General features: G+C 38.1%; 2 protein-coding genes across 2 annotated transcripts; one reads left to right on the top strand and one right to left on the bottom strand.

Annotated features, from left to right (window-relative positions):
• Positions 1-2,403: 2,403 nt before the first annotated feature.
• On the bottom strand, positions 2,404-7,541 carry LOC117543136 (monocarboxylate transporter 2-like). Its single transcript, XM_034211233.1, has 5 exons — positions 7,494-7,541; positions 7,139-7,369; positions 6,856-6,999; positions 4,854-5,717; positions 2,404-4,745 (listed from the first exon to the last, which is right to left on the bottom strand). The coding sequence occupies exons 2-5, from the start codon at positions 7,353-7,355 to the stop codon at positions 4,522-4,524; spliced, it is 1,449 nt and encodes a 482-aa protein (XP_034067124.1). The 5' UTR covers positions 7,356-7,369; positions 7,494-7,541; the 3' UTR covers positions 2,404-4,521.
• A 604-nt stretch (positions 7,542-8,145) lies between these two features.
• Positions 8,146-13,684, top strand: LOC117543021 (uncharacterized protein At5g50100, chloroplastic-like). Its single transcript, XM_034211013.1, has 3 exons — positions 8,146-8,553; positions 12,808-12,996; positions 13,088-13,684. Exons 1-3 carry the CDS (start codon positions 8,395-8,397, stop codon positions 13,277-13,279), a joined length of 540 nt encoding a protein of 179 aa, XP_034066904.1. The 5' UTR covers positions 8,146-8,394; the 3' UTR covers positions 13,280-13,684.
• Positions 13,685-13,761: the final 77 nt, after the last annotated feature.

Genomic DNA, 13,761 nt, shown 5'->3' with positions numbered 1-13,761 from the left:
TTTTGTTCTAGTTAAAAAAAAATGGCCGTCTTCATAGAGCCTGTTATGTCCAATTTGTATTCCAAAGGGATGCTTGATGTCCAGCAGCAGCAACAGAGCGCTGAGCGGGGTCGAGTGTCTGTAATACCAAGCGGTCATGGCGCGGTAAAGAAATAAACATTCAGAAATGGTTTTCATTCAAAGATTGTTGAGATTCGCTTTTCTAGTATGGGTTCAGCTAGAATATTTTCCCTCTAAAACATCCTATACGTTTTCAGTTCAACACAATAGTGGTAGTAGAAGTATTCATATCCTTTACGTAAAGCTATGCAATTATTAATAGAAAAGTATCAAATGAAAGGAGTCGCTCGTAGAGATAAACCTATAGACCTTGTCCTTGGCTCTTTGAAATTTAGCTCATACTTGATTAATTAAAACATTTTTAGCTGCTTGGCTTAGAACTTTATTGTTCTGGTTCACTCTCACTGCTTTCATACAGTAGGGTTGTTTTCAGTCAAAAAAGCTCTTAAAAACCCAATGAACACTACCAGCTCATCACCAAAGAGCAAAAGTACTCGTAGTATTAGTTTGAATTATATGTGTATATTAGATTATGCTTATTATACTTATTATTATTATTATAGATACATTAACATGTGAACAGTGGGTTCAGGCGGAACTAACATGTTATAATGAAATACACTATGAGGCAGTTTGGGCATTAAACAATTAGTTGAAGAAACAATAACAAAAAGAATGACTGTTTCCAAAATATGGTTAATTATTTTACTGTATATGTTTTATCATCTTTTTAAACTATATATATTAGGCTTTTTGGACATATTTCATTTCAATAACGGATTGTGTTCCATGAGGAAGTCATATGTCATATTTTTGCAAATGTTTCTTCCCGATGAATGCACTGACACAATAACCACATTGCCTTAGTATTTAGTGAAATCATGATATTTCAGCAAATTAGATGCTGAAATAACGTACGAGTACTTCAAAATTGTACTTGAGTGACTTTATATATTTTGTTTCCACCTCTAATGTTCTTACAATACAAACACAATGAGCACAATCATCTACAGTATCTGAGCGTTTCGTTCAACATGTATCCCTCTTCTGACCCAGGCTTCCCTCCAGGGGTTAGGGGTTGGAGACGCTGAAACATAATCAACATTTCCTTTGTATTTCCCTTTGCGCTACAGAGAATCTATTTTTCTAAAACATCTAGAAAATACGGATAATTTTACACCACATAAATATCAAGGTGACCATGATCGATGTTATAGTTGCTGTTGGCAAAGATTATTGATTTTGAAAGTAGGGTACTCTGTGCCTTGTATTCTCCAAATGATCTCAGTAAATCTTGTGTTCCATCAGGGGCGACAGTCAGTTAAGGCACACTGCAGGACACAGTGTCTTTCTCTGGACGCTGTGAGTCCTTGAGAATCTCCTTGGATAGAATGACATAGCAATTGCTCCTTTGTCGGCGTGCCCCGTGTATCCATGTTAGCCGCCCTGGCTATTGATGTTTATTTTAGACTAGCAATGTGTCATTAATAGCTCGGTCCACAGGGCCGATGAATAAACTGTTAAGTCTCTGGTATTCACATGACGTTGACTTCCCTCCGAGTGCAAACATTGTGGAGAGATTAGTTCTGCTGCTGTGGCTAAAGAAGATTAGCAGAGATTATTAACAAACATGTGGGATTAAGTAGACGGTATCACTGTTTTATTTATACAGACCGCACCGAGCATGTGGTTAAGGAGGGGGTTAAACTTGGGGTTCAGCTGCAGCGTGGATAAAAACATCAGGTCTCTAACGGTAGTGGTAGTCATCGGTAGTCATGACGGGGAGTGGACGCAGAGCTGCCTGGATTTAATCTTCCTGGTCCCAATTAAAGTCCGATTTACTCACATCAGTCACAGTTCATCACAGTGATTATGCTCAAGCTGTGCAGTGAGGATGATACAGAGTTTAAGGGAAGTGCCACTAATTGGAGGTCTTCACTATCTCACTTTGAGTTCACTGATTGATATTTTCTATTGGATGACAAAGATTACATTTTGTCACTAATCTGAATAATCACGTTGATTCCAATAAAAGACGATACATAATGGGCATTTCCTTACACTAAATGATGGTTTAGTCGCAAAATGCATATACTCTCTTTTTAAACTTACATGTAACTACATTTGTATTTGTTGTTAATATTATATATACTGCAGTTTTTAGTATTGTATGCACAAAGTTACTAATTTACTGTGTACATCTACTTAATTTCTGTTATTGAGTACACATTTGAAGTGTCTATAAGTTTATTCCCATTTTATAATTATTTATACCTTTAAACCACCACATGTTTTAGGGTATTATTGTACTTTTTACTGCACTTCATGAAACATGTCACATCCTGAAGTTTACAAATAGTGTTTATTGTAAAAAGTTCAGCCAAAACAGTACTTTTTTTAATGTCACTTTGAACTCTGGGTAATTGTGATGGCCATTTTCCACTATTGTCCCACATCTCACAAACCACACACTAGAAGACGGACTGATGAAAAGAAAAAAAATCCATAACGAAAATAATCAGGATTTGCTGCCATAAAATGAAACTTACACAATAATGCATGAGTAATATGAATACAGCAATATACTTAATAATAACATATACAGTATATAGTATCTCATTAGATAAGGGCTATTTCTCAGCATTAAGTGCTTTGGATACATTAGGTACATTTGCTGATATTAAGTATATACTTTTACACAAGTTACATTTTGAATGCAGTACTTATACTTGTAATGGCACTTTTGTACAGCGTGTCGTGGTACTTTAATTGAAGATGCGCACACTTCCTTCATTATGGCACTTGATGTATTTACAACTAAACATAATATGCATTTGTGGCGGTTTTAAGGTCAAACTTGACCTTGTTGTGTCTAAAACTGAACCAAAATAACCACTTTGGGTGAATTACCCAACGGTAATATATTTCAGTTGATTGAAATGAAACCAATATCCAAAGAACAGACCACCCAAGCATAAGCCATGAACTTGCACAGTTTATCTGATTTTCAGATAATGTTATCTAAGGTTATAAATAAACGTATTGATTACCTCACTTAAGCAATTTTCGTCCATTTGAGAAGGAAGTCAATATGCACCTTGCAGGGACATGATAAGAATGGATCATTTAAGCATACATCTCTAATAATGGCATTGTTCTTACCCTGAATAGCTCCACTTTGTATCTTTTATTGCAGGTGCTCAAGGCCTGGCTCTAAGGTGCTGAAATCATGCAGTGTGTTAGAATATAAAGTCTGACCTGTGGTGGAATGATGCGACCTGATGTAGGATCGCACATCGGATGTTTCTCAGCCGTCAGATATTTTCTCAACAACGTCATGGATGAGGCAGAATATTTGATTTTGTTTTAATAAGTCCTTCACAACACACATAAGCTAAATATGTATCTGCACAGAAACAACTAAAAGCATCACTTTAAAAATACTGACATATTTGTAAACTCGGCCTTTGGCTAGATGAATGTGCCTGTGTTACACTTGTCTTTCTCTGCTCTTCATCAGTAAGGGTAGATAAAAACATTCAGTTCTTCACCGGCACGTGCAAATGTTTTGGTTTAAAAAAAAAAAACTGTTCCCAAAACTTGTTGGAAAGTTAGATGCTTAAACATTTTCATAACCTCACACTGAATGTGTATGTCTGTACTAAAGTGATGCAGAAGTAAAACAACTTTCCAGATCCCCAGGGCACTGAAAACATATTTTACTGTCCATTAAAACTTGAGGAATTATCAAAAGTGGGAGTTAAGGACAGCAAAATGGTATTATAGGGAAGGTTTTGTAAGAGAGATAGTGTGTAGACTTAACCACATAAATTGAATTTTCTCATACTTTAATTGCTTTGCCCTTGGCGACCCATTCATAACAGCAGCCAGCCCATGGGAGTGTCGCAACCCAGACTTGGAAAGCAAAGCTGTAAAGATCTAACCCTTACATGATCATCCCTGATGTTTAATTGCAATTTAATGCAGTTTAATAGCAGAGAGGTGCTGCACCTTGAGTTCTCATATGGTAGTGTCCAGTGCCATCTAGTGGTAGTAAGATGACGATAGACAGTGGTGATATGGCTCTGAGTTGTTAGGTTTTACTCCTTTTTATTTTATCTGTCCCTTTGGAAAAGTACTTTATATTCGGCCACTAAAGAAGCAAAAAAATAAGAAACTATATTTGTTTATAGAGCCATTATTATAATTGCATTGGAAGGGACTGCAGCATTTCTGTGATTTATGAACAAAATCCATTAAATGTACAGTTGGCACTTGATATAACCACTAAAATGCTATATGCTGAGCTGTGTTGAAAAGGTCCGAAGACTCCAACAACCTCATCAAAAATAGAGAAAAATAATTGTTATCAATAATACCCCATATACTGCATTTCCTGCTGTAAAGCCTGCAAAGTGTTATCTTTCTACATCCACTAAAATAAAATCACACTCAGCATTTTCATCCATCTGTTTCATGCTTTGTTTTCCCATCCCGAATCATTTTGAGTTGTACTGCCTCTTCACACGTCCTCAGCTCCGCAGCCACATCCTGCTTGAGCTCCTCGTCCAGTTTCTTGTAGTTGTAGTAATGCATGATGAAGAAATATATGCCAGGCACCAGCATAAACACTCCACACGCGTAGTACATGTATTTGTAATCTCCATAAATATCAACCAGAGCCCCTGAAAGAGAAGATGCACACTTTGAAGTTACTTTTTTTTTGTTATCCCTATTTTTTTATTGATTTATAATCTGAATTTTAAACGTATTTGTCTCCATAGTTTACAAACCTGATAATGGTGGTCCAAGAAGCACCGGTCCACACTCAATAATAGTGACAAGTCCAACTGCACTGGAGAAGCGATGAGCTCCTACGAGGTCCATCAGAACTTCAAAAAGCAGAGCAGAAAGCATCCCAAACGCCAAGCCAAAGAAGACTGCATAAACAACCTTACCTGAATATCCAGGTAACAGTGGGCAGACAAGGTGGCACACACCGTTGTAAAAAACGGCAAAACTGAAAAAGTATTGAATGCGTGGCCGAACCCACTTGGTGTTGCCAAGGATGCCAGTAATCGGTCTGATGAACATGTCCGTTAGAGCAAAAATAGAGAGTAAGAATGCTGCTGAATATTCATCGATCCCTTGATGTTTGGCATATGGAGCTAGAAAGACCACAGGCGCGAAAAACCCAAAAAACAAGACAACATTACCAACGAGATAAATGAGGAAGCCCCGGTGTTTGAAAAGCGAGAGATCTATGAACGTTTCCAGACAGCCCTGACTCTGGCTATCATCTTCGTTTTCTTTACTCAGAAGTTTGTCTGACTGTGCATTTGCTTCTGAAGAAGCAACTTTCTCAGCGGCTTCCCCATTGCACCCCGCTGGTTCAGCCTTGGGTTTGGGTTGGGCTTGTTTATTGACTGGTCTCATCAAAGCCCCAGCTATACAACAGTGCAAAACAATGCCTCCTAGGATGAGAAAGCTTCCTCTCCACCCAAAATGATCAAACAGCCACTGATTTAGAGGCGCCAGAGTGAACAGAACAACTGGACTTCCTGTCATGGCGAGCCCGTTGGCCAGAGGTCTTTTGATCTGGAAGTAGGTTCCTATGATTGTCAGCGATGGCTGTAGGTTGAAGGCGAGGCCAAAACCTATTGAAATAATACAATAGAATCAAATGTAAAGACAAACATTGAACAGCTAGATAAATAACTTACGTTTTTTGTATCAGCAGCAACTCTATCAAAGCTATTTGTTAACATTGAGTGTTACTTCTTTTCTAGAGAGGAATTCAGATTGAATGTAAAGTATAAACAACATCTTAAAAACTGCACCACAAAACATCATGTCTACCTTGAGGGCTTCACATTTAGCTAATCTAAATACATCGTAGTTATTGAATATTATTTGAAATAATGTGCCGTTTAAAAACAAAGAATGTCCAATCAAGATAAATCATAGAGCGTTAATATAAATCAATTATATTATTAAATAGTTAAAGGCTTTTCTGAGACAAAACTACACAATTACTTTGGTAAATGCAAACAAAATTGTTTAGAGCTGACCTGATAAGTTGATTAATTCAATTGTCAAATGATGTATTGGTATAGGTTTTGATAATCTATTAGAAGTTTAAGTAACTATTAAAGAAAAGTTAAACGCCAAATATTTTCTGAAACAACTATTTGAAGATTTAACGTTGGATTTAGGGACTTTTTCAATATATTTTTTACATAATTAATTATGTAATAGAAAGTTATTTGCAGATTAATCAGTTATGCAACACTCATTATTTGCCTGTATGTCCTTTGTAGTGTTTTACCTTTGTATGCATGCAATCCACCCAAGATTTGCGTCACAGTTAGAGGATCATCTCAATGAGATTAGGGTTTTAAGTCTGCAAAGTTTGTTTACTTGCTAGTATTAGCAGGATCATGTGTTAAGGCGTACATGCAGGCACGTGAGGATTTTCTACATGATTTAGACTTTTTTTTTTTTAAAGACAAGGTCATATTGTAATGCCCTGCGGCACCGTTTCAACAGGACATGGATATTTCATTGTGACCTAAGTAAACATGTACGCAGTGCACAGAATAGCCCATGTTAAACCCCAAACTGGACTGACCCTGACACTCATAAAACTCTTGCATCCTCCTGTGTCAGCCGGTGATAACAGGCCAACACAAAGCAAACATCAGAGGACAGCAGAAACCTCTAGTAAAATTCCTAAAAATCTAAATCAACAGCTTATTTAACATCATGAATTAGTCAAACGAAAACAAAACGTACCTCCAATTAATCCAACGCAAAGGTACAGATGCATGATAGTTCTTCCAAAAGACGCAAGGATCATGCCAGTGCTGACCAGGATCCCACCGACCATAACCACAGGTCTGCTGCCATAGCGGTTCACAAGTACACTGCTCACAGGTCCTGTAGAGGGGAGACATTTGTTATTCCTTGGAAACTTATTTACTTAAGTTGTACAGCACTAACGCATTATCTGTATGGTTTAATAAATTACCAGCAATGTCAATTTACATTTTTAAAGAGGTATATGATTGCAACTGACCTCCTGCATACATAGAAGCGAGCATGACTGAGGACAGCCAGGCAATCTCACTGTAGGAAACTGAGAAATATTCCTGGATCTCCTTAAAGTAGATGGTGAGGGACTTTGGAAAGGCATAGGAGAATCCAATGGAGATGAAAGCGCCAAAGACAACGACCCATCCCCAGCCTCCATCTGGTGGTGTGTAGCCCAGTTTGCTTTTTGCTGCAGGAGGCATGTTTGGTCCGACTGCTGAATAGTGGAAATGGGTAAAAGAAGTGAACACAGAAACAAGTAAAAAAAGAAATGCACATTTGAAAAGCTGTTGCTCACATGATGCAGTTTCTAAAATGTTCTACGTTTCACAAGAGCTCACCTCTGCTGCTCGTTCCGTAACACTGTGTTGGCCAGGCTATGAAACTTGTTCTTGTACAAGGCTGTGGCTGCCTCTGAAAGACCCTGCTTTAAGGCCTCTGATCTCATCACGTGTGCATGCATGACAAATAAGACTGACCATACATGGAAAAAGCAATAACCCTCCTGGAGTAAAAAGTTATTTTTTTAGCATTCAACAACAACATAACTCCCTTGAGCCTCAGCAACAGATGTGCCGTCAGAGCCTTGTGGGACTTGTGGTAGTTGAATACGAACAAAATAAGCTGTCTTGTGTATTAATTAAAATGATAATGTGCTCATATTGAATTAGATGTTACATTAGACGCCCATTTAGCCAAGTATATAAAGAAAGCCCCACTGTCCTGTTTCAGTGTATTCAGAAGAAGGATGATGAAAAGAAGTATCTATTTGGCAAATAAGGACATTCTCATACATCACAAGCTAATAAACAGATGCCCCTTTATTTTATATATATTCAATTAGCCAATAAACAATATCTCCTGTGAGTAATTGTTTTTGGGTAGTTCACCTTTGGTCCACTGACATGGCTTAGGAAAAAGCAGCAGAGTGGGACCTCTCGCAGCAGATTAATACCCAGAAGTGACGTAGAACTGACCACGCCTCTTCAGACATAACCCCCCTGGTCTGCTGCATGGTCTGTTGCTGCTCTCCCAACATTGATTAACATTTTGGATTACATTTAACTTTCTCTCACCAAATAGGTAAATGTGAGGAAGCGAAATATACTTATGAGCGTTTGTTCTGAACAACATCAGCGTTTGACCTCTGTTGCACAATTGCTTGTTGTGTAACACGCATAGTTGGCTACATTAGCTATTGTTAGCTAGAGATAGCAGCCAGTAGTTGTCAAAGCAAGTTCGATGATGTGGTTTGGTAGGTTCCGTGTGTTTGCACATGGTTCCCCGATGAGAGCATGTTTAACCAGATTACCAAGTTATTTAAACTCCACAGTAAGAGTGGCTCCTGCACTCTGCAGAATTCAGCATCGCACCTTCAGCTCTAAGCCTGCAGGTGTCAAGGTAAGCTTCTCTCTTTGTTATTATATTACTGTACAGAAAAAACACAAGCATTAATGAATGAAGGGTCTTCTTTTATAAGAGCTTAAGCCATGGGTCGGCAACAGGCGGCCCATTGTTGGCCCGCCAGCAATAATATTTAGCCCGTAATTTTGAGAATCAAAAATAAAATATATATATATTTTTTTTTATAACATAGGACCGACACATCAGGGTTTCCGTTAGCCGCCGATCGATCGGCCGCCGGTCATTATCGGCCGATATTCACTCTTAATAGTTTGATCGGTGCTCTCTATAAAGGCCGATCAGGAGAGCTGGATCTGATCGATATGGACATAAACGCGAGTGAAGTGTAACCGGACCCGAGAGAGAGATCAGATCAGCTGCTGAGTCTGATGGAGACAAGCAGCTCTGCATGATCACCTGAAGCCCCGCCCACTGTTTAACGAGCTGCATGAGAAACTGACGGGCTGTCAGAAGAGAGAGGGAGGGAGAGGGGAAAAGAGAGCATCCGTTTCTCCCGTGTTATTATTCAAAGTTAATGTAAACTTTTGAATAATGTACTTCATCTACTACAAGTAGTTTGTTTGAATGTAATAATTATGTTGTTTGTTGTTTGTGGAATCATTTATTGAAAAATGAATCTGAATTTGTTGATCTGTAACGATTATAAACTGAAGCAATATAAAAATGAGCCCCATTAACTGAGTTTTAAACATCAGCATATCCGGTCCTAGTCCGGTGATTACCTGCTAACGGAAACTCTGCTACACAATTCTTATTATTATTGAAACATGACCGGTAAGTTTCAAATTTGTCCGGTAAAATAAATTCTGTCCCGACATATCCGCTTACATTCATAATGTCAGCGGAGGGAGGGGAAGCGGCGCTGTGGAAGAGCAGAGTGGCGAGGGAGAGCTGTCATCTTCCCTTTACAAGCTTCAAACATGTATTTATCGTGTGATTTTGGAAATAAAAATGTCATATTCTGAAAGCCAATACTTTGTTTATTTAAAATCAAACAAAACACCCGATCCCCGAAAAACTATTTTTTTACGCAAATCCACGTTTATTTTGAAATGAGCCGTTGCGACTTCCGACTGATTTCGATAGAGTGGGTCACATATGGCAAATGTGTGGTTGTGGGGAACCAGGTCAATTAAAGTACTTATTTAACTATTAAATACATTGAGTTTGAGTAAAATACTTGGTTACTGATTAATTTAGGTTATAATATATGAAATTGCAAAGCAAAACTGCTGTAATTGATTTATTTTTGTCCTTTGGTATTTTTTAAAGGTTTTCAACCTGAAAGAATCCTAATGTGTCCTTGAAAAGTTGAAATAAAGAAAAGGAAAAAGGATTCCAGTTGTCCCTCAAGCCTCTCAAATGTGGGCAAACACTCAAATAAATGCCAAAAACCCAGAGAACTTGACAATACTTATCAGAATAAAAGTATGTTAAATAACACTGCTAGTTAATAACTCTACTTTACTCAGTGGAGGCTCGTCCATTGAGGAAAGGGAAGACCATCCTCCCTACAATTTCAGAGAAAAATAAACTTTGAAGAGAACAATAAATACACCTCAATTTAAAAGATAAGTCTGTTAAAATACAGATAATAGCCCTGGCTTTGGGACTGAAATGGGGCTAGAGAGGACGAGCCTCCCTTTGGGCGGGTCTAGCCAGAGGCTCGGGATTGGGCGCTTATATCATCAGTGAACCAATCAGCGGATCTGACTGCGCATCAGAGTGTTGATGGGGAGGCTTATCAGCGATATCAGAGTTTTTTTCTGAACCGGGGAACAGGGGCGCTGCGCCCTCTTACCAAAATCAATTCCTTGAATTAGGCTTTGATTATGTTCTGGCCCGCCATCTTGCGGCTCAGCAAAAAATTGGCCCACGGCCAAACTTACTTGCCTACCCCTGGCTTAAGCCATCAGTGCTCATAGCCGTGGCAACATGTTTCAAATGGGGGGTGCTGTGGGGATGACACCAGGGCCGGTTCTGACCAATTTGCTGCCCTAGGCAATATTTTAGCTGGCAATGAAAAACCTCTACAAAAGACCAATACACTACAAAAAGAGAAACGTATTTACATGGTGGACAGCTTATATAAAAAGGCTTCAAATGTATTTAGTATTGCATGAACATGTTTTAATTGGGGGGTGGACTTCACATCCTCATCCCCTGGGCCGTCAGGCTGCTCAACCACCACAAATAATGCAATAACTGTAACCATTCTCACACATACACACACTTTTAATGCACTTTATATACTATTTTTATATCAATATTTTAACTATTTATTCCCCTGTATGATTGTATGTTGTCTGTCCTATTGCCGTGTTTTTTAGTGTTATGTATTTGTTTGTATTTTTTGCACACCGGGACAGAGTTGCACTCTGAATCTCGTTATACTCTGTGTATAATGACAATAAAAGGCTTTAACTTAACTTTAACTCTAGGGTGGTCTGGGGGAAGATTTATTTTAACATTTTAAAGTAAAATGCTTCAATCTGGTGTACTTTGAGCCCCCCAATTACTAGAGACTAGATCTAGGGGGTATAACTCTAAACACCCATATGAAAAAGATTGGTTTGCATTTTATTAATCAAATAAGTATGTGAACATAACCGATAACCTACCATAGCCAATAACTGTAGGCTAACTTATTTTATTTTTGTGGTTCATTTATATCTTATTTGACCAGTTAACATTTATTTATGCATATTTTTAAATCTCCAGTTTTAAACAATATGTTTGGTTTACTGTCCTATAGTATACATTGGAATGATTTCAAACCTGTTTTTATTTATCCTAATAATTATAAAGGTCAGGACAGAACTATCCCTCCACATTATTGTAGAAACAGCTTCTTATATCCGTTAGCGCACCAGAAGCTAACAACAATCCCCGCCGGTACCGGTGCACCCCCCCCCCCCTCTCTATCTCTCTCTCTCACTTTGTCTGTGATCTGCGGGCGGAGCAGAGATTTGAGCAGAGATTTTAGATCTACGAGCAGAAATGTGAGCTCCACAAGCGCATTTTTGGTCGACAAATACAAAATGGATTCACAAATGCCTGATCGAAAGTTGTAAATGTTAAAGAGATATTTAAAGAACTTTTTTTTATTTGTAAAAATATTTGGTGTATTTGCAGATCCGTTTTACATTTGCAAATGTATTTGTGAGTTTGCAAATCTTTTAAATGCATTTGTGGATGGTGTTTTTCATTTACAAATCACATATTTACACACAAATTATTTGTATGTTCACACAAATAATTATGAGACATATCTAAGCCCATACATATAGCTTTAACACCAGCAGAGAAACGACATGTTCAAAATAAATTGAGCAAAAGCCAAACCTCACCTCAGTATCTGAAGCACCTTTATACAAGTTGTGAATCTGGAGCACCGGCGCGTGCAGAGCCCAGCAGCAGCGCGTCCTGTCACGTGAAACCGTATTAACTTTAGCTGAGCGGCAATAGTTTATAGTGACATGTCATGTTCCTTAGGGGTCATCAGAAACACAAGACCCAGCTACACACGTCAGAAGTGACAGCCGTGACTCGTTAATACAAGTGGAAATATAAAGTTGCAGTGTTACATAATGCTAAATATAGCGCAGCTTTCTAATAACTCACTCCAACAATTTCCAACCTGAATGATGATCTACTGAGTCATACTCTGCTTTCATCATTTTGGCTAGAATCCTGTTATCATGTCACTTGTCATAATTTTTTACTGATGGAAAGCTATCAGGGTTTACATTTTTCTTTATTTACACGTGTCCTACCTTTAGTGTTCTTGATTATGTCCTTAGTAAAAGTTATCATCTGATTAGCGAAATGCTAAATATAACTTTTTTGTATTTGTGATATATCTATTTTCATCTCTTATTGTGTTTAAATGTTCTGTTGGGTTCAGGGAGTGTACAGTTTTCCACGTTCATTGTTCCCCTTATAGCATTGGTTGTCAAGCAGTAATAGGATCCCTTCTAAAACAAAGATGGCTAAAACACTTTGTAGTACATACTATGAACCTGGACTGGGTAACATAGTGATATAGTTTTTCAAAAGTATTGTTTTCCCTGAAAGCAGTAAGTTACAAAAGAAGGAATTCAACCTCTACCAGCTGGAAATCTATGTTCTCCATTATTAGTTCTCATGTACACTTGAATGAAAGAAGTATTCTGGGTTGAAACTAAAAACAATAAACGCTGTTGTCATATATTTCCTACTCTGTTTCAGGTGCTGTATGATGGGCAATGTCCCTTATGCGTCAAAGAGATCTGGTTCCTTAAGTTTATGCAGACAAACAGGCCTGAGAAAGTAGATTTCATCGATATCTCCCTGCCAGACTATGATGGAGGGAAATACAAAGGTGTCAGCTACGAGATGGCCATGAAGGAAATGCATGTGATTGATGAGAATGACAAGGTAAGCTTATGTTCAAATGGCTTTCTTTTTTGTTGCAGATTAGTATAAATCTAGTGTTATGCCGTCTGGCTAACCTTTTTTGTTTTGGCAGGTTCACCGTGGAGTCCCAGCGTTTTCAGTCATGTACAGTGCATCAGGCTTAGGCTGGGTGGGTCGCTTCTTGATGTGGTCACCTGTGAGGCCCTTAGCAGAAATCTGCTATGAAGCCTTTGCCAGAAATCGCTTAAAGTGGACTGGACGTGGGGAGGAGTGCCAAACAGGACGCTGTGAGAAGAAACAATAATGACTCCTGAGCACAGAAAAAATAAAGTGTATTTATATATTTAATTTATCCTAAAGAAGAACTGGATGAATCCAATATGGTTTGTCCTCTTCAACCATCATTGTATCACAAACCTATCTGTAAATGTTTAAGACTGTTCTTTGATGAAGGGAAATATTGGGTGCCTTTATTAAAAGTGTGTGTTGTGAAGCCAATGCAACATTATATGACTTGTAACACTGTACATTTAATTAAACATACTTTCATCCATGATGAAAACATTTACGAATTTACAACCGTAATAGATGTTTATATTTGAAAACAACAAGGAAAAACATAGTTCTACAGGCTATTATGTTAAGCATTGCATCTGTATCCAGAGAAATATGACAAAGAATACAGCATATTAAAGAAAGGTTGACACAATCTAACTATCAATTATTCAAACTTGTGTTTCCTCCAAAACTCTGCGTTTTGTAACTCAATCTTCTAAAATGAACATT

The sequence above is a fragment of the Gymnodraco acuticeps genome, unplaced genomic scaffold (genome assembly GCF_902827175.1).
Source record: "Gymnodraco acuticeps unplaced genomic scaffold, fGymAcu1.1, whole genome shotgun sequence".
NCBI lineage: Eukaryota > Metazoa > Chordata > Actinopteri > Perciformes > Bathydraconidae > Gymnodraco > Gymnodraco acuticeps.
This window is presented reverse-complemented; position numbering and strand designations above follow the sequence as displayed.